This window comes from Chionomys nivalis, chromosome 17 (assembly GCF_950005125.1).
Source record: "Chionomys nivalis chromosome 17, mChiNiv1.1, whole genome shotgun sequence".
NCBI lineage: Eukaryota > Metazoa > Chordata > Mammalia > Rodentia > Cricetidae > Chionomys > Chionomys nivalis.
This window is the reverse complement of record NC_080102.1, coordinates 39428663-39448891: the sequence shown is the minus strand read 5'-3', so window position 1 is coordinate 39448891 and position 20229 is coordinate 39428663. Positions and strand designations below refer to the sequence as shown.

Below are 20229 nucleotides of genomic sequence, written 5' to 3'. Positions count from 1 at the left end.
CCACATCTTGCCACTGGGCACTACAAGGTCACAGCTGGCTCCTGCCTTCTTGTCTAAACCGATCTATTTTTTCACTCCCTCGTTCCAGCCACACATACCAGCTTATCACTAAATACGTACCCCATGTCCTAAATTCGTGCATCTTTATGCCCTTGCTCACATTGTACTCTCTGCCCTGGAGCACCTTCTCCCACTACCTCTGCCAAGTAGAGTCTTCGTTCAAGGCTTTACTTAGAAAACACATTCCCTAAGGGTGGGGCAAATGCGATAGTCATTTTTATTTCTCTGTGCCCAGAATACAGCCTGACATGTAGGTGATCCATTCCTGTTAAAAAAGAGTAATTTAAACCAAGCTGTCAATAACCCTGACTCCCGGGGCTGGAGAGATGGCTCAGAGGTTAAGAGCATTGCCTGCTCTTCCAAAGGTCCTGAGTTCAATTCCTAGCAACCACATGGTGGCTCACAACCAAATGTAGAGGGGTCTGGTGCCCTCTTCTGGCCTGCAGGCATACACACAGACAGAATATTGTATACATAATAAATACATAAATATTTAAAAAAAAATAACCCTGACTCCCTTATAGTTGTAGGTAAGAACTCTGAAACTCAGTATAGTTAAGTATTTTGCCAAGGTCACACAGATAATATGCCACAGAATTGGGGACAGAACTCAGAATTTTACCTCTTCTGTGAGCGCTATCTCACGTCCCGAGGATACAGCACCAGACACTAACCTGCAAATTGCCATCATGCTGCTGGACAGAGATGGAGGCAGTGAGCAGCCAGGCAGAGCAGAGCAGTGGAGTCTTGGGAGAGCCTGCTTCCGTCCAGGTGAGGGCCAGCATCTTCTCCAGAAGCTCAACCAAGGCTGTGCAGCTCAGCAGTACAGCAGCAGCTGCAGGGAAAGGGGGGAGGGGCAATCGTCTAGCTTACCACCTCTATGATACTGGGTACCTAGTAGGGCTTGGAGCACACAAAACCAAACAATGGCTCATCGAGGGGACCTAAGGAGCCTTGCACATCTCATCGTCAACCACACACAAACATCTAGTTACTTTTTAGGAAGAAAAACCCAAGGGCACCAAGGACCCCTGACACCGGCCTCTTCAGTGACTCTGTCGGAGCCCCTGTACCTCTTTTCTGGCTACTGGGTGTGGTTCGATGGAGACTCCAGTACAAGAAGTTGAAGGAGGGCTGCAGGATGTCCACATCCGCAGGGCTGCACTTCCCACACAGCTTGCTGACTGCAAGAAACCAGAGTCCACGGGTAGCCCATGTCACAGCACTCTAGTTTAAGCACTCTTACACTTCACACAGATGCGGGCCAACAACTGGCTGGTTTCAGATGGGGGAGAAGACAAACATTGTGTTATAGCCAGTGGAAAGAAGTATGGCGACAAACTTGAAGGTATGTTTGTCCACACCCTCCATCTGTACAAACACATGAGCAACCCACAACCAACCGGCAATCTGAATACACTGTTAGGAGTTCACTTGTCAAGGGCATCCTCTTACTGTGCATGTGTCAGCCTGCTTCCTGTATTGGCTGGTTTTGTGTGTCAACTTGATACAAGCTAGAGTCATCAGAGGAAGGAGCCTCAATGGAGGTAGTGCCTCCTTGAGATCCAGCTGTAAGGCATTTTCTCATTTAGTGATCAATGGGGGAGGGCCCAACCCATGGTGGATGGAGACATCCCAGGGCTGCTGCTCCTGGGCTAAGCAAGCCATGGAAAGCAAGCCAGTAAGCACCTCCCCTCTACGGCCTCTGCATCAGCTCCTGCCTCCAGAATCCTGCCCTGTTTGAGTTCCTGTCCTGACTTCCTCCGGTGATGAACAGCAATGCTGAAGTGTGAGCCTAATAAACCCTTTCCTTCCCAATTTGCCTTTTGGTCACAGTGTTTCATTGCAGCAATAGAAACCCTAAGACAATACCTTAGCAGTGATCTTTGTTCCCTAAGGTTGTTCAGCCACGTAATTATCCCAAGGGACTTCTGTGATGCTGGATTGACAAAAGTCCTTATATTTGCTACCCTTCCGCCTCCACCCCCTCCTTCTTCCTTCCATCCTTCCCCACTCTTTTTAAGACAGGGTCTCATGTATCCTGGACTAGTCTCAAATTCATCACTCGCTGATGATAGTACTGACTGACCCCTTTGACCCTCCTGCCTCTGCCTCCCGAGTGCTGGGATTGCAGGTGTGCACCACCACACCAAACTTTATTTTTGAAATAACAGAATCTGGCTGTATGTTCAGTCCTGGCTGACCTTCAGTTTCCAGTCTCCCTGCCTCTACCTCTAGAATTCTATGGTTACAGGCAGACACCCTTATCTGGTGTGTTCTCTTACAGCAGTGCTTTCTGGCTAACTGTACTTCTATTCAGCCACCAAAATTCAGATCGGGGATTCCTCCTCCCCGCTCCTTCTTCTTCAGAGACAGGGTTTCTCTGTGTAGTCCTGCTGTCCTGGAACTCACTATGTAGACCAGGCTGGTCTTGAACTCACAGAGATACGCCTGCCTCTGCCTCCCGAGTGCTGGGATTAAAGGTGTGCATCACACCTGGCTAGATTTTTCATAGATGCTGCTACCTTTGAGTCATCCACGTTCTTAATTCTACTAACCTCACTGACTGAACTGGGATGGAATCCTTTTTGGTCTGTCAGTGCCCCATGTGAGCTGAACAGCCGTTTCCTTACATCTCCCCAGGAAGAGGAATGTAGCATTACAAACATTATACAACCAAAGATGACTCAGAGTGGAGCAATTGTATGGCCTCTGTTAAAGGTGGTAAGATATGCAATTAAGCTTAAACCATCTGAGAATGGAGCATCCATGGAGAAATCCCAGGATAGCCATCTTTACATGGGGTGGCATGCTTCCTTGAAAAAATGTCGTCTTCCATGTATGTGAGGACAGATTTGTCCCCAAAATGGGTGACAGCCCAGGCAATATTGCAATTCCTGAAAACACATATTGAATGGGATTATAAGGAGCTTTGGTGGGATAAGAAAAAATTTGAAGCAAGAGAGTTGCTGGTGAGATGGCTCAGTGTGTATACACATCTGCCACAAGGACTCAAAACTTGAGTTCACTGCCTAGAACCTACGAGGAGATGGAAGGAGGGAACTGGCTCCACAGAGTTAACCTCTGACCTCCACACACATGCTATAGCATGCCTGTAGTCACATACAAATCATACACATACTGAGTAATATTAAAACAGTGTCAGCTTTGTGGCTCTGCTATGTGATAGGACACACACCGGGGCTGTCCAGAGGGAGCACGCCCATTTGAGGAAGAAATAAGAGTGTGCAAAGGCCATGAAGACGCAATCCTCCATGTTAGCCTCTGATCTGGCAAGAAAGGCCGCTAAGAGGGAGGAGAGATAGAACACCAGCTCAGAAAGATTCGGCTCAGGCCAGACATGGGTTATCTATCAAGATCTTGTCTCCGCAATAAAAAACAAAACAAAAATATTCAGCTGGCAGATTATCTCTGTAACCGTTATGCCTATCTGGGCGGCTCATCAACATTCCGAAACAGGCAGTCACGGCACCAAAGAGCAGAGCTCGAGAAAAGGCTTCCCTCTCATCCTGGAAGCACCATCCACCTCCCCCCTACCATTCCACCGATCCCACATAAGGCTTTTTCCACTTTTTGGCAGCCATATTACATCTGACTTCTCACTGGCTTGTGCTCAGCCGAGCAAGCAAGTGTCCCCTCAACAGTGTCTCTACTCCAGAAATACAGTTCTTTCCTCTCTCAGACAGTAGGACTCGAGAATGTGTGGAAATGTCTACTATATTTCACATGGAGGTTTTCAGTCTGTTGTTCTTTGTCAGAATAATCAAAATCATTCCCTGTGTATGTGCACGCGCTTGTGCGTGTGTGTATGCACACACACACTTGAGACAGCAGTTAGCAGTCTTGGATGGCCCTGAATTCACTATATAACCAAGGATGACCTTGAACTCCTGATCCTGCTCCCTCTTAAGTTCTGGGATCACAATAATGAAAAATATTTTATTTTTGTTTTTGTTTTTCAAGACAGGGCTTCTCTGTGGCTTTGAAGCCTATCCTGGAACTAGCTCTTGTAGTCCAGGCTGGTCTCGAACTCACAGAGATCCGCCTGCCTCTGCCTCTCAAGTGCTGGGATTAAAGGCGTGCGCCACTACTGCCCGGCTGAATAAACATATTTTTAAAAAGATGCCCAGAGAATTGTGAACTAGATGGCCTGAGTCAGCTGTGAGACAGGGAAGAGAGCCGACCAGACATTGGGAAGCGTTACCTGACACAGACTGCGTCCAGAAGGCCTCTGTGTGCCAAGCACTGCACATCTACCAGAACACATATTTGTATCTCAACCCTATATGAGGGATGCTCCATTTTTACCTATGAACTCAGTACAGGCAAGGTGGCTCTGCATACAATTATCAATAGCTAACATGCAAATGTCTTCCTGACTTCACTATAGCTGGTACCTATCATACACTGATTGTTAGTTTGCTGTTTTGGGTTTTTGTTTGCTTTTTAGAGTGGGTGTCTCCCAAATATTCCTTTACAATGAGCAGAGGGGATCAAAAGACGACCTTAGGAACAGACTGACTTGTTCACATTTTCCGAACCGAGAGGGCCCCAGCACACTCAGCCTCAGGCCCGTGGGCACTGTCTCAAGCAGCCAAGTCACCTTGATGAAGCAGCTTCATGGCCATGCTGTCCAGTTCTTGCTCCGACTCACTCCTGAGCTGCACCAAGGAGAGGAGGTTCAGCAGCAGTGGCAGGTTCCCCGAGGCTATGGAGAACAAGAACCGGCTGCTCAGAGAGCTAAGCTCAGACCACCCAAAGGTCGAATACCGCCTTGCCACAAACATTCCCAAGTAAGGGCACTTGGCTCTCTCACGAGGGACAGCAGGTGGATCTCTATGAATTTGTGGCTAGCCTGGTTTATATGAGACCTTCCCTCAAAACCCAAAAGCAAAATAAAATTCTCAAAGAAAAAAAAAATGTCACCTTCTTTAAAAATAGCTGAAGACAAATCAACCCTAATTTTGAGTTTCTTCATACTGAGAAGCCAGCTTCTGTGACTGCTAGCATATCCTCCTGGGGCTCACTGGGTATTCAACACATCACAGATCCACCCTACTCCCACAGCCCTGCTGGTTCCCCAGCCTCCTCCAGATTTGCACTTTCCTTTTTCCTCTGGGAGCTGCCATTTTTGTGACAAACAGCTCTGTGCACATGCTGTGCACGGTAGGGACTGGCCTGATTTTTCTTCTGTTGCAAAACCTGATGCTCTTTCTTAGAGCACACTTCACCAAAATAGAATGGTCTACCCTACATGTCAAAACATGTCCAAGGAAAACTGACCTCCTGAGGTGGGAGCTCCGTACTCCACCAGCAGGTGCTGCAGGATGAGCAGGAAGTGGCCTCGGATGAGACCACCCACCTCAATATCTTTATTCTCCCGGATGAAGGTCCCCAAGACAACCAGGACCTTCCGGGCTGTGTCCATGGGGCTGGAATAGATGAGGTCCTGAGAAGAGAAGGAAGCCAGAGTTCAGAGGGCACACAGCCAGGGACAGGTAGACAATGCAGGGAAGAGTCAGGAACTATACCCAGGATGATGGTTTCACAGAAACTGAGCGAGATCTCACTTAGCACCTAACTTTGTACCAAATTCCCTGGTGGATGAACAGACTCCTCACAAATCCTGGAGAATAGTTCCATCGTATTACATGAAGAAGCAAACACGGACATCCCACGATTTGCCCGAGGTCACATAAAGTCAGTAAGTGGCACCAAGGATGTGACTGTATGCCTCTGAACTCAGGATGTCTCTCTCTTGCAACCTAAAGTGTTTGAGGCAAGAAGAGGTTGCTTTTAGGACCAGAAACCTGAGAGCCAGAAGATGACAGAGAGGGCAGAGATGTCACAGGTCAGGAGAAAAATAGGTTGGGAAAGATTCAGGGACAGGAAGTGAAGACCAGGTCAGGTCCCTTCTCTGCCATGGCATCTGCCCTTCTCTGCCCCAAGCAGTGAAGGACTTGGGTTCAGGAAATGGAAAAGGACATTTTGTTTTGTTTGTTTTGCTTTTGGAGTTATTTTAATGAGTGTATGTTGAAGGCAAAGCAGGCAGAAGGCATACCAGGAGCTGTCCCTGATAGCTCCTGGCACCTACCAGCTCAAATACGCCAATGCCTTTGGACAAGTGAATGTGTCAAGCCTGTTATGACAGGGTGCTATGAAGCCAAGGTCGCTCAGACGCTGCTGCTACGCAGAGAACAACTTCTAGTGCAGAGAAACGAGACTACAGGGCACTTCAGCCAAACAAACCCTGATGTGATGACCTCTGGGCAGGCAGGACACAATGGGGAAACATGAGCATAGGGCTTGGGCTTTGGAGAAACAATGACAATATCAGCAATTAGAACCTGATAACATAGGTGCTGCTTTGTTTATATATGATAGCTATACATTTGTCTATACATTCATCTTTATTTATTCATTCATTTATTTATTTGGTTTTTCCAGACAGGGTTACTCTCTGTGATCTTGTCTGTCCTGGAGCTTACTCTGTAGACCATGCAGGCCTCGAATTCACAGAGATCCACCTGCTTCTGCTTCCCAAGTGCTGGGATTAAAGGCATGCACCACCATGCCTGGCTGTCTATATATTTTTTGCATCTTCCTGATAATTTTAGGTATAACTCCAATTTACAAATGGGGAAACTGAGGCAAATAGATTAGTTGTCTATCAACTAATCTAGAAAATAGTAGAGAACCAGACAGAGTGCTACAATCTCAGCACTCAGGAGGATGAGGCAGAGGAATTCCATGTGCGTGAGGCCAGCCTGGGCTAGGTATTAATTTCTGGGCTAGCCTAGTCTACAGAATAAGATGGTGTCTTAAAAAGAAAAAGGAAATAGTAGCGCTGTGAATTCTACTCTAGGATGTGTTAATGAAGGGGACGGGTGAAGCAGCTTTATCTCTGACACTTCATGGAGACTCAAAACACATCTCTGAGAAGACAAAAATCACAAATTAGAGGGCTAAGGAAAATCAAGATAATTTCAGAGATAGATGTGTGGCCTCAGCCTAAAATTCTAGAACTCGAGGGCGGGGATGGGTGGGTCTCAAATTTATCCACCTCCTCTGCTTTAGGCTGAAACCTAAAGTAGGAATAACTTACTTAGGGCCAAGGGAGAAAAGACCAAGTCAGTCTCCCTGCTGTCCTTTGCTGGCCCTTCCTGCTCCAGCGTCACAAAACTGCTCCCCCAGACATCTGTGAGCGTTAAAGGTCTAAAGGAGAGGGGTTGTGTGGTCTTTGTGGGCCGCAGTAAATGCGGCGTGCTGGTGTGCACCTCCTCACATGGGTTGGTGAGAAGGTGTTGGGCGGACCCATGGCCCACTGCATTTTCAACTGTCCAATGCTGTGCAGACTCAGAACAGAGCATCTGTGACAGCCTTGTTTTTCACAGCCGAACAATATACATGAAAGACCACCCGTGGATAAGAGTGGCCATTAACGGCTAGCTGCTAATTACCCGTATCAAAACCAGAAACTGGTCCCAGCACATATTTTTAGACTCCTTTCCCCGCTGTGGCTAAAAGCTGGGAATAAATGGTGGGAATTATATGTGTGAACAGCAAGCAAAGTTGTGCCTTGCTGTTCTTTTCAGCACTGATGTTTCTAGGACCTAATTTAGTAAGACTCGGTAGCCTGTGGTCTGCAGTCCAGGCCATGATCCTTATCACCTTGGGCAACTCTATTAGCATCTCTGAGTATTATCCAGCTCAGACTCAGAGCCAGTGATTAACAAGCGATTATCTGTATACGGAGCTTGCTTAATATCCCTCAAACTCCCCCTCCTCCAGCTGTCTCCATTTTATCTGAAACACAGGAAAGCCTCCTTTCCCAGATCTCTAAACAGCATCCAGCCCTGAAGGTGGCTCCTTCCTATTGAGCTCGAGGCAAAGGGAAGTAAAAAACTCCTGGGGCCTGATGTAGCCGCCTCCAAGAAGAGATGAACGATGAACGGGACAGTTTACATTCGAGGGCAAGGTCTGAGCTGGATAGATAAATGGTGCACTCCATCCCTTCCTGAGCACGTGGAATCTAAGGATTTGGTCTTGCGAGGTTCACTTTCTTTTTGGTTTGCTTCTCCTAAGTGTTTATATCCTTAGACACTGGTGGCCCAAGGCAGTTTTCAGGATAGTCTCCACCCTAACAAGGTCCAAACTATGAAAGGCACAGAAAGAAGAGATAACGAGCTGCATTGTTTTCATATGAATTATGGATTTATATGTTTACTTATTCATGAACTTATTCAGTACTTCAGGGGTTCCAAGCACAAGCTCTATCACCAATTTACACCTCCATTCCAAGGAGCTCTGCTGTGGGAAAATTCTCTTGTACACTGTAAAGATTTGTCACTTGTATTGGTTTAATAAAATGCTGACTGGCCAGTAGCCAGGCAGGAAGTATAGGCAGGGCAACCAGACTAAGAGAATTATGGGAAGAAGAAAGGCAGAAACATAGTCACCAGACAAATGCAGAGGAAGGAAGCAAGATAAGAATGCTTCAGTGAGAAGAGGTACCAAACCATGTGGCTACACATAGACAAGAATTATGCATTAATTTAAGTTGTAAGAGGTAGTTAGTAATAAGCCTGAGCAATAGGCCAAACAATTTATAATTAATATAAGTCCCTGTGTGTTTCTTTGAGACTGAGCAGCTGCAGGACCAGGTAGACAGAAACTTCTGTCTACAGAGCTTCATGTTAGACAAAACTGCCAAGTACATGGTTGGTATTATAAGACTGAGTCTGGAGTGGTCAGAAGTGAGGTGTAGACTTGACTCATCAGCATATAGGTAGAGGCTACCAGAGTCTGGGAGAGGTGACCAACCCAGGAGAGATGCACTGAGTGAGGACAGCTTCAGACAGAACTTGGCAGAATACCACCCTTCAAGACCTAGCCAGGGCACAGGGAAATCTCTAAGGGACTCAGAAGGAGCATCAGAAGAAGGGTGAGGAAAATTGAGAGATGGCATACCTTAAACCAAGAGTGGGCCACTAAAAAGAAAAAGGACAGCCATCAATATCAACAGGTCACTTAAGATGATTACCAGCAAGCCGGCGGTAATTAGGCAGAAACTTCCTTGTTATAATGGTGATGCAGTGTTAAGGAGCATCGGGGCCTGAAGCCAAAGGGTAGAGAAATTAATGAGATGGAGGTGAAAAACTGGAAGTAGACAATTACTTCTAAGAGTTGGGCTGTGTCAAGGAGGGAAATTAAAGCAAAAAGAGCAGGAGGCAGGGACTCGGGAGCCCGTAGGTAAAAGGAGAAGGCCTTCAGAGCCACTAGAGAACAGTGAGCGGGGCTTACACTCACACACAAAAACCAATCTCTTTCTCTCTCCTTCTCTCTCTCCCTTCTTCTTCCTCCTCCTTCTTTAAACTCACTGTATAGTAGAGGATGACCTTGAACTTTCCATCCTCCTGCCTCCACTTCCCTGGTGGTGGGATTACTGCTATTCATCACCGTACTCAGTTTATGCAAACTGGGATGAAACCATGGGCCTCCTGCAGGCTAGGCAAGCACTCTGTCAAGCGAGTTGCCTCTCCCCAAGCCTGCCGTCCATGAATGCAGAAATGAATGAGTGCACCCACCAGCAAAATGAGGAGGACGCTAGGTGTGCTTCTGAGCATCTGGAACAGGGCTGCCAAGCTGGCAGGAAGGACGGCACATCCAGGAGACGAGTCGTGATCTAGGTTCTCATGGTTGTACTCTTCCCAAGAAAACCAAAGTTCCAGGACACGATACCCGAACCTGCTCATCAGCTCTGGGTAGACCAGGAAGAGCCTGAGTAGCAGTGGGTGATGGGTGTAGACCAGGCGCAGGTCTGAGATGCCTTCTAGGAATTTCCTGATTGCACTGATCACAGTCTGGAGGGAGAAGAGAGCAAAGGAATAGACCTTGCAGAGGACCTGAAACCCCAATGAGGTAACCAACGACTGAGGTATCTCAGCATCCCAGGGCATCTCGCTGATCATCCCAACGGCTTGGAGAGAAAAACCCCCAGTGCTTGGCTCTAACAGCAATTCTCAGGCTGGAGCGATTTGCTCCCTGTGTGATGTCTGGTGGGGTCTGGAGATGTTTCTCATTGTCACGACAGGGGAAGTGCTGCTGGCATCTACTGGGGAAGAGTGCAGGGATGCTGGTAGATACCCTACAAAGCCCAGCAAAGATCCTTGCACTGGGAAAACCCCAGTGCAAGATAAACTAGTCCTGAGGCTGAGGAGCCCAGGCCTGTCATAGCACCGCAGTGTAAAATGATTATCAATCTTTCTGTCTGTCTCCTACCCCAGACTGAAAGTGCACCTAGCAGAGAGTCTGCCTCAGAAGGGAGAAAGCAGATGTGCCCTGTACTAAACACTAGCAACCACTCCCTTCCCGTGGAAAACTGACCAGCATTCACATTCCTTATAGTCTTGATAGTAAAGAGTAACAGAAAGGCTGGGTTTGATTGGAAACTGCTCAGGAGATCAGTAAGACATAACCAAGTGTGTCTGGGAGGGCATTTTCAGAAAGCCTAATTACATAAGGAGGCGGGGGAAGAGCTACCCTGAATGTGAGTATTACCATCGTAGAGGGTGGGGGCTTGAACAGATAAAGGGGAGAAAAGGGAAACAATCCATTATAAATGTGTGGCTCAGCTGGAGGTGATGGCACATGCTTCCAATCCAGCAGAGGCAGGCAGATGTCTGAGTTCAAGGCCAGTCTGGTCTACACAGTGAACTTCAGGACAGCCAGTGCTACTCAGAGAGACCCTGACTCAAAAAAAAAAAAGGCAAGATAGGTTGTGGCTGAGGTAGCTTTGTGAGTCCAGCAGATGCCTCAGTGGTCAAGAGCATCATTTGGTCTTGCAGAGGATCTGAGTTCAATTTCGGACAACTAACAACCATCTGTAACTCTAGTTCCTGCCTCCAAGAGCTTCTACACACATAAATAAACATACATCTTTTATATTTTGTTTTGTTTTCCTGAGACAGGGTTTCTCTGTGCAACCTTGGCTGTCCTGGAACTTGCTCTGAAGACCATGCTGACCTCAAGATCACAGAGATTAAAAGGGATTAAAGGTGTGTGCCACCAGCACCCAGCTAGTTAATTTTTTTAAAAGTAGAGGGAGAGCTCAATCGGCTTGCTTAGCCTGTACGAGGCCTTGGGTTCTATCCCCAGCACTGTATAAACCAGGGGTAGTGATAGATGCCTGTGATTCAAGCTTTGAGGAAGTAGAAACAGGAGAATCAGAAGTTCAAGAACATTATTAGCCAAATAATGAGTTCAAGGCCAACCACAGGAGCTGCTGATTCAAAAAAGCAAAAAAGTCAAGATCATGGACTATTTTTATTTTAGGAAAAAAAAAAAAAAGAGAGGGAAACAGCAAGTAAATGTGATACGTAGTTTTGCACTGTATCTTGGAGTGGAGAAAAATCGCTACAAAGAACATTATTAGTTTAAGTAGTAAAATTTGGTGACTAAGGTTGTATAGCTCAGTAGTAGATTGTTTCGATAGCATGTCTAAAAAGCAGCAGGTTCAATCCCCAGCAGACCCCACCCCAAAAAGTGAAATTAAGGATTAAGCATAGTAATAGTATCTCTAGATTTTGTTTGCTTGAGACAGAGCCTCACCCAGATTGGCCCAGAACTTATTATGTAGTCTAAGCTGGCCAAGACCTTCCTGCCCTAGATTCTCAAAGTATATAAATAAAATAAAATTATATAAATAAAATATTGCGGTAATAGGCATGGTGGTGTACTCAGAAAGCTAAGGCTGGGGGATTATTTCAAGTTTGAGGACAGCCAGAGTTATAGCATGAAACCCTGTCGTAACTCCCCCTAAATCAGGCTGTGGTTGTGAATTACCATTTACATATTTATGGAAAAATTAAGATAAGACTATAGCTCAATAGAGTGCTTGCCTGCCATGTAAAGGCTGTAATTTTTTCAAGTATTATATAATATTATGGATTCGTGCCTAAAAGGGAAAGCCCAGAGTCTCATTCAATTCCTTCTTGGCTCCCACATCAGCAGCAGATGTGAAAAAGACCCAGCAATCCAGCCTTGCTACACACCAATTGAGAAGCCACTGGGACTGCTCCCATCATGCCTTTCTCCTCTGTCTCTGGCAGCCACAGAAGTCCAGAGTCATCCCCTTTGGGCTCAGGACACACCCTTTCCTGCCCTCCTGTCCTGTCTTACTCATCTCCCCAAACTGTGCACTGTGCCCTCCGACCCAATGCACAAAAAGTTACTGAAAAATTCTGTGTTTTCAAACTTCTCTGAACACTCCCTCCCCTCTGCTACTTCGATTCCCTTCCAAACACTGGCTTTGCCTTTAGCCTCTTGAGTAGAGGTGCTTTCTGTCCCACCTCCCTACTTCCAGAACCCTGAGTTCTAAAGTCTGTGACTTCCTCCCAGTTTCTTCCACCTGCCTCAGCTATTCATGTCTGTGGTTCTGTCCACTCAGGCCTGAAAACCTGGGTTCAATCCCTGAGGGTCACACAGTGAAATGAGAGAACCCACTCCTGCTCGCTGTCATCTGACTGCCACAGAACTTCTGTAGAATGCGTGTTTCTAGCTTCTGTGCAGACTACATGCATGTTGGTACAGACATACATGGAGGCAAAACACCAATACACGTAAAAAAAGATGCAGCAGGTGTGAAAATATAAGAAACTCTTTTTATTTCTTTTTTGAAAACTGCTAATTAAAGAGAAAGAATCACTGGGCGGTGGTGGCGCACGCCTTTAATCCCAGCACTCGGGAGGCAGAGGAAGACGGATCTCTGTGAGTTTGAGGCCAGCCTGGTCTACAAGAGCTAGTTCCAGGACAGGCTCCAAAGCCACAGAGAAAGCCTGTCTCGAAAAACCAAAGAGAGAGAAAGAGAATCCCGATTGGGGATACAGCTTAGTAGTGGAATGCATGTTTGCTTATATGAGGTCCTGTGTTTCATTCCTGGCACCCAAAATAGGAATCAATCATTTCAGCTATTTCCTATGCAATCTGCCCTTGAGAGTGAATGAACAGTTGATAAAATACTCTAGTTAATAACTGGCGAGGGCAGGGCACGGTGTTTCTACCTGTGAACTCAGCACCCAGGAAGTATGCGCAAGAGTTCAAGGCTATCCTTGGCTATACAGGAAGTTGAGTGAGTTGAGTTCCAAGCCAGTATCAACTAAAAGAGACCATGTCTGAAAATAACAAAGACTAAATAAAGAATGTTAAACTCAGGCCAGTGAGATGTCACTCAGCAGGTAAAAGTCCATGCTGTCCAAGACTGACGGTCTGAATTTGATTCCTGGAACTTGTTTAAGGGTGGAAGGAGAGAATGAATACCACAGAGTTGTCCCCTGACCTCCACACACATGGCTCAGCATGTGTGCACGCACTTAACACAGACGTCATGCACACATATATACTCACACAATAATCAAGCTTTTAATCTACAAACAGAAAGAATGATAGAATTAGGATAGTATTGTGTGGAAATCTCCAGTGAAGTAATGAGTGTAGGCAACAATCACTGGAGGCTGCTGATAACTCACAAAGACAAGCAATGGGACCCTTTGTGCTAGACCGCAGAGTCATGCCATGTTCTTTATGCTTCTATTCCAATGAAACTTAATCTCTTTACATAACATTTGGACCAGTATCAATTAAAAAAAAAAGAATAAAAGTTAATTGGTGTCACACACCTTTAGTCCCAAAACTCAGGAAACAGGAGCAGCCAGATCTCTTAAGACTTTGAGGCCATCATGGTCTACAAAGTGAGTTCTAAGCTAGGCAAGGGTACATAGTAAGACCTTGTCTCAAAAAACCAAAAACAAAAGAACTGTTACTGTAGACCAGCGATACCTAACATATGCAACACACTGAGTTCAATACCCAGCACTGAAAAATCAAGTAAACAGAGCAATAAAAATAGGCTGTGGTAGCCAGGCAGGAGGTGAACATGCCTTTAATCCTAGCACCTGGCAGGCAGAGGCAGGAGGATCTCTGTGAGTTCAAGGCCAGCCTGGTCTACAGACCCAGTTCTAGGACAGCCAGGGCTGTTACACAGAGAAATCCTGTTTTGAAAAAAAAAAAAAAAAACAACCCTATATATTCTTAGGTAAAAACTGAGAAGTTCACAGTCAAGGAATTGAAGTGGGGCTGGAAAGCTGGCTCAGTGGTCAAGAGTACTTCCTGCTCCTGCAGAGGACCAAGTTCTGTTCCCAGCACCCATGTCACATAGCTCACAACTGCCTTTTCTGGGAATTTGACACCCTCTTCTGGCTACCACAGGTTACACAGTTGTGCTACACATTCACTTAGATACACACAGACAACAATAAAAATAAAATGCATTTTAAAAAGACATAGAAGCAAACTTCTAAGAAAAACATTCCGTTATGAGTTAGACACTGTTCTTGATTTCCGGGACTGATAAAACAGAGAAAACTTGTACAATACAACTATCACCACCATTGAAGTAGGTGGGAAGTTAAAAAAAAAAAAAGATCCAATAGCCAGGTGTGGCAGAGCATTTAATTCTAGTTCCTTGGAAGAGTGGGGCAGGAGAATTCCAAGTTTGGGACCAGCCTATGCAATTTAGTGAAATCCTGTTTCAAAATAAAATAAGAAGAAAAAAGTCTAAGAATATAGTTGAGTAGTTGAGCATAGCATGTGGAAGGCCTTAGGTTCAATCTCCAGAACCGCCCTATATATACATACATGTGCAGAGAGAGGGTGGAGAGAGAGAGAGAGAGAGAGAGATCCACAATCAGTCCAACTAACGATGGCCACTCAGTCTGATGCGCTGTCATCACAGCTCCCTCAAAGCACAGAGGTGGCACCAAGGGCACACGTGTGCACCTTGAGAAAGTTATCTTATTTTATCTTTTTATATTTGGCAGGGGTTGTTGTTAGGGGCAGGCTACCCAGGCTGGCCTTTGTCGTCTCCACCTCACTAGCATTATAGGTGTGATCCCACGTCTGGCTTAGCTACTTTCACTTCTGTCTCCATTTTCTTACCTATAAAATGGAAATCACAATCTCCACCAGCCAGGGCTATCGAGAGAATTAGTGAGTTTATAGACTCGCGGTGTGTCAGCACTGTCCTCTCTTGTCGCACGGCACTTCAGCTCAGCCTCGCTCTGCCATCCCTGTCTACACAGATCATCACGCTCTCCCAAAGACCATAGAGGAGAGCCCCAGGCCTTCTCGTTCGTACCTCGCTCAGTGCACCGTCCCTGTCCTGGCACACGGCCAGCAGGTAGAGGGAGGCTTTGCAGGCCGCTGGCGGAGGGCACTCGCCCTGGTCCTGCAGAGACAAAAGGAAGCTCTGCACAGCCACGAGTAACTCTGCCTCCGGGACAAACCTGTTGACCAGAAGAGCCTGAGTGAGAAAGGCAGAGCTGCGGGGCGGGTGCAGCCTCCTGTCCTGCTGGCCCCATTCTCCCTCTGCTCAGCGTCCATCCCCAGCACGCCCACAGCCTGGTCACTCCGGGCACAGTGTGTTGTATAGACTTTCAAAGCACTGTCAGACATGTGCAATACAAATGCGCTCAAACACGTGTGCACAGATGAGCACAGACACATGCACACATGCATTCCGCAGAACTGGGTTACAGATAAAAGCCCCAGGACTCACCACCGGCCGGGGGCCAGCTCTGAGAACTGACCTGTCATCATGGATATGAGCCAGGTAGAAGAGGAGCAGGATGCAGTACTGTCTCTGGCGTGCAGCGGCCTCCACATACTGGCGATCTGACAGGAAGGCGAGGCTTTCTCGGGTCCTGCTGCTTATCTGGGGCAGTCCGTGCTGCAGGAACTCAGACACTGCACTGAGTTCTGGGAGGCGGCAGGTAGGGGAAGGCCGCAAAGAGAACACAGGAGAGCTGGTAACGGTGCCTGAAGACCACTGCACATAGATGCTACACAAGGCACCCAAGGGCTGCACCGTGCAAATTAGAGGCTTCTCTTCCCTTATGCAGCTCTCAGTATCTCAGAAGAGACTGAACATGTGGAAGGACACAGACAGTATTCATTCATTAATTCACTCACTCACTCATTCATTCATTCATTCCTCTGATATGTTTCCTGAGTGGCTTACTCTAGAGCAGACTGTGAGACCTACTGGAGTCCCTGAAGGGAGAGAGTGATAAGACAGAACTGCAAGAGAAGTGGCCAGTGCCATGTTCCAGTGTGGAAACGGTAAATCAGGCTACCTATAGCGGAGGGGGCAACCTTAAAGGGCAGAGAATTACAGAGGATAAGCAGAAAGCAGGCGGAGGAGAGAGATTTTTCTGTCTCCCAAGGGACGGGAAGCAAGGAGTTTGGAGACCCAGAGCCATAGGCGGTCACATTTCTGTTCACTATGAACAGGTACGTACGGGGCGTCAGGGACCATAGGGCCATGTGGATAATCCACAGCTTGACTGCAAAAGACATCAGATGCAGCTGCTTAAAGAATTCAAATATTATCTCTATGAGTTCGAGGCCAGCCTGGTCTACAAGAGCTAGTTCCGGGACAGGCACCAAAGCTACAGAGAAACCTTGTCTCGAAAAACAAAAAAACAAACAAACAAAAAAAAGAATTCAAATATTAGCAGGGCAGATTAGTACTTGAGCAGGAAGTGGTGGCACATGCAGTTCCTGTCACATACTGACTGTGACTCTGGTGGCTGAAGTAGAAGGGTAGACAGCTCAAGGACACCCTGGCCTACATAGTGGGATCCTCTCTCTCTCTCTCAAAACAAAAAAAACACTTGAAACAAAACAGCAAAACCATTTGTATTTGCTCCTGGGAGTAGAGATCCTAGTTTTTCTTATGGAACCTGTTTTACAAAGAAGGGTAGCAGAGGAACAGAAACAAAAGAATCTCAGAGCTTTTTCAACTTTTGGGGAAAGTTACCACATTACCACTATTCCTCGTTTCACCAAAGGCCAGCGAGCTCTCCCCTCACTATCTGACGCTGTTACGCAGACTGATGGGTGAGAACCACAGCTGAAGAGCAGGGGAAGTAAGGTGATAAAACTTCCCAGCAGTGAGTGGGGACAGGTTGGAGAACGAGCGACTAGAAGCCGGCATCCAAGCTAAAGACCAGCTGAAAGAACACACCCTGCCAAGGCCAAGTCCTAAACACGCAGAGGGGATCCCCAGAACAACAGAGGGGACAGCCCATCAGATTTTCTAACTCCAATTCAATTCCTTCTCCAGCAACAAGCTCCAGAATGTGTATATGATAATGAGATGAGTGTCCTTGAGCCTCACACACCCACCTGCCCTCTCCTCTGACACACACAGGAAAAGGAAATAAAGCCGCGAGTGTGAGAGTAAGTCAGCTGCTCCCCCTGGCATTCTGAACTCTGACAAGTGCTCAGTACCCAAGGGAACTGGGGTGGGGGTGGGGGGTTCCTTTTGTTCTGACAGGTGAGGGGGTGTGAGAGGCCAGCCCCAGTGATGAGGCTGCCAACAGTCTCCGGTCACCACAGCGGAGGCACTGAGGTCTTCTCTCTGCAAGTTATGCCTGAGCAGCAGACTGCTGGGAACCATTCGGCCAAAACTGGCCAGTGTAATGAAAGGATCAGGACCCAGGACATGCTGGAAGCAATAAAATGCTTGCCTGGAGTCCTGTCTGTCTTGGCACAGTATCTGAGAAAGGCAATGGACTGGAGAGATAGGGGATGACCCAGTCTTCGTCATTATGAAAGGAAGAAACACAACACCTATCTAATCCACAAAGACAGGATAACATGAGTGCATACATAAAACAGTGATTGTCCTATGTTATCTCAAATGATAAGTCTAGAATAGGGGAATTTCATAAGAAATAGCCCCGTAATCATTGTCTGATCTACCTGTGCCTCACCAGGCATAGGGGAAAAATTCAGGGAATATTCAATAAAAGAGAAGATTTCTAACAAGAGGCCTACACCCACTGTTCTTCTTGCCTGGGTCCCGCATGGCTCTCCTTTGGTCCCCTGTCTGGCATAGCCTCCTCTCCTCCGTCTTCCTCCATCCCTTTGCCCACTTTTATTTCTTTCATAGTGCTATGCCCGACACTGCACCTATTGTATAATACCTGCCTTGCTCACTGGAGAGAAAGGGCCTTGTCTCCCCAGCTCTTTCACTAGCACCTGGCATAAAATGTATGCACAAGAACTACTTCATGAATGAACGAACAAAGAAATAGAACGGACTATTTGAGAGACACTGAGTCCTGGGCAGATGCAGACCAGGAGAGTGTTGGTGTGGGGATGGGGTGGCGCAAAGGAGACAGTTGAGAGAAAGGATTTAGACCCAATAAACTCCAGGGTCCTTCTCAACCTTCCAGAGGCTCACATCCCAGTAACCTTGGATCCCATCAGTGTCTCTACTGTTATTCCACATCCTTAGAAATCATTCTAGAACTCCATCAGTGTACCAATCAGCAAGACTAGCAGACTGAGAACTGTCACGGGACTCGGGGGTGGTCGGATCACTTCATCTTACCTTCTTGGGACAATGGTTCTGTCTTCTCTGGAGCTGAGAGCAGATTGAGGCACATGTAGTAGAGGAAACTGGAACACACCTGATTGAGGGATGAGTGACTTGAAGGGGGAAATAAGAACAAAAGAGGCAGCATTACTGCTTGGGCTCCAACACCATTAACCCCAACATGTGCTAAGACATCACTGCCCTGTGCCAGAGCCCAGTGAAAGTCTAATCATGGCTACAGTAGAGGAGACCCTAAGGTGGTTAGAAAAAGTAAGTAGCTGGGGAGGGGAAGTGGAGAGATGGCTCAGTAATTAAGGGCATTTGCTGATCTGGCAAAGGACCCAGGTTCGGTTTCCAGCACCCATAATGGACAGCATTCAACCACCACTTCTAAGGACTCCAATGCCATATTTTGCCTCCATGAGCACAGCACACATACAGACAAGTAGGTACACACACACACAAAATAAAAATCAAAAATATTTAAAAGTAAATATGTAACAGCTGCCACATTTGCAACAGGCACCTGCTCCTGTGGGATCATTGAAAGCTTCCTGAAACATACACTAAGGCAGTCTGCCCAAACATACAACACGCAAAATACACTAAGGAAGGCTGCCCAAACATACAGGCCTAAGAGTAGTACAAATGTAAGAAGTGACCTGACACGGTAGTACATATCCATAATTCCAGCTCTCAGCAGGCTGTGGCAGGAGGATCCAGCCTGGGGTAGACAATTTGCAAATAAAAGAAAAGAAGAAAGAAAGAAAAGGAAGAGGAAAGAGGAGGATGAAGAAAGAAGAGAAAGAAGAGGAAGAAGGAAGAAGAGGGAGGAGGAAAAGGAAGAGGGAGGAAGAAGACGCTGAATTGCAGTTCTGACCTTGAACCCAAACTGATTCCTGAATAATCTTGACTGTGGACATTCTATTCAGAGCTACGGAAGGAGAGCCACATGTGACTCTGTGGTCACTTTGTAAGCCCTGGACAGTGGCAAATCCCAGATGGGAAGGTACAGAAGGAAGATCTAGAAATACTGACATCCACTCTGAGCAAAAATTGACCCTCTGAAATCGCCGGGCTGGCAACAACTACAAGTTAATAAATATTGTATTCTTTCATCTCTGCAGGCCTCAGTTTCTCCATTAACTAGATTACACAAATGATCTCCAAGAGCCTGCGGTGTTTATCTTTCCTTATGAACTTGACACAACCTAGGCTCTCCTCCAAGAGTTGGTGAGAAGGTGTCTGTATTGGGGTAGCCTTTGGGCATGTCTTTGAAGGTTGTGTTAACTAAGTTAACTGATGCAGGAAGACCCAGCCCACTATGGGTGGCACCATTTCTAGGTAGGGAGCCCTGAACTGTATTAGAATAAAGAAAGCGGGCTGGAGATGGCTTAACGGTTGAGAGCGCTGGCTGCTCTTCCAGAGGTCCTGAGTTCAATTCCCAGCAACCACATGGTGGCTCACAACCATCTGTAATGAGATCTGGCGCCTTCTTCCGGCCTGCAGGCATACACACAGACAGAACACTGCATACATAATAAATAAAAAAGAATAAAGAAAGCCAACAGTGTAAGCAACCAAGCAAGCACACATTCATTTCTCTCCTTTACTGTGGATACGATGTGACCATCTGTTTGAAGGACCTGCCTTAACTTCCCTATTCTAAGCTGAAACAAGCCCTTTTCTCCCCCACGTTGTTTCTG

The 20229-nt window shown here is 46.7% G+C and overlaps 1 protein-coding gene across 1 annotated transcript in view; it reads right to left on the bottom strand.

The window, feature by feature from the left end:
• Mei1 (meiotic double-stranded break formation protein 1) overlaps positions 1 to 20229 on the bottom strand; it is a 62990-nt gene that overhangs the window by 6546 nt on the left and 36215 nt on the right. Inside the window, exons 17-24 of the mRNA XM_057792249.1 lie at positions 18539 to 18636; positions 15726 to 15894; positions 15275 to 15422; positions 9669 to 9944; positions 5365 to 5530; positions 4685 to 4789; positions 1134 to 1244; positions 735 to 895 (exon numbers count right to left, since the gene is read on the bottom strand). Coding sequence (XP_057648232.1) covers positions 735 to 895; positions 1134 to 1244; positions 4685 to 4789; positions 5365 to 5530; positions 9669 to 9944; positions 15275 to 15422; positions 15726 to 15894; positions 18539 to 18636 — 1234 coding nt within the window. The remainder of the gene's footprint in view (positions 1 to 734; positions 896 to 1133; positions 1245 to 4684; positions 4790 to 5364; positions 5531 to 9668; positions 9945 to 15274; positions 15423 to 15725; positions 15895 to 18538; positions 18637 to 20229) is intronic.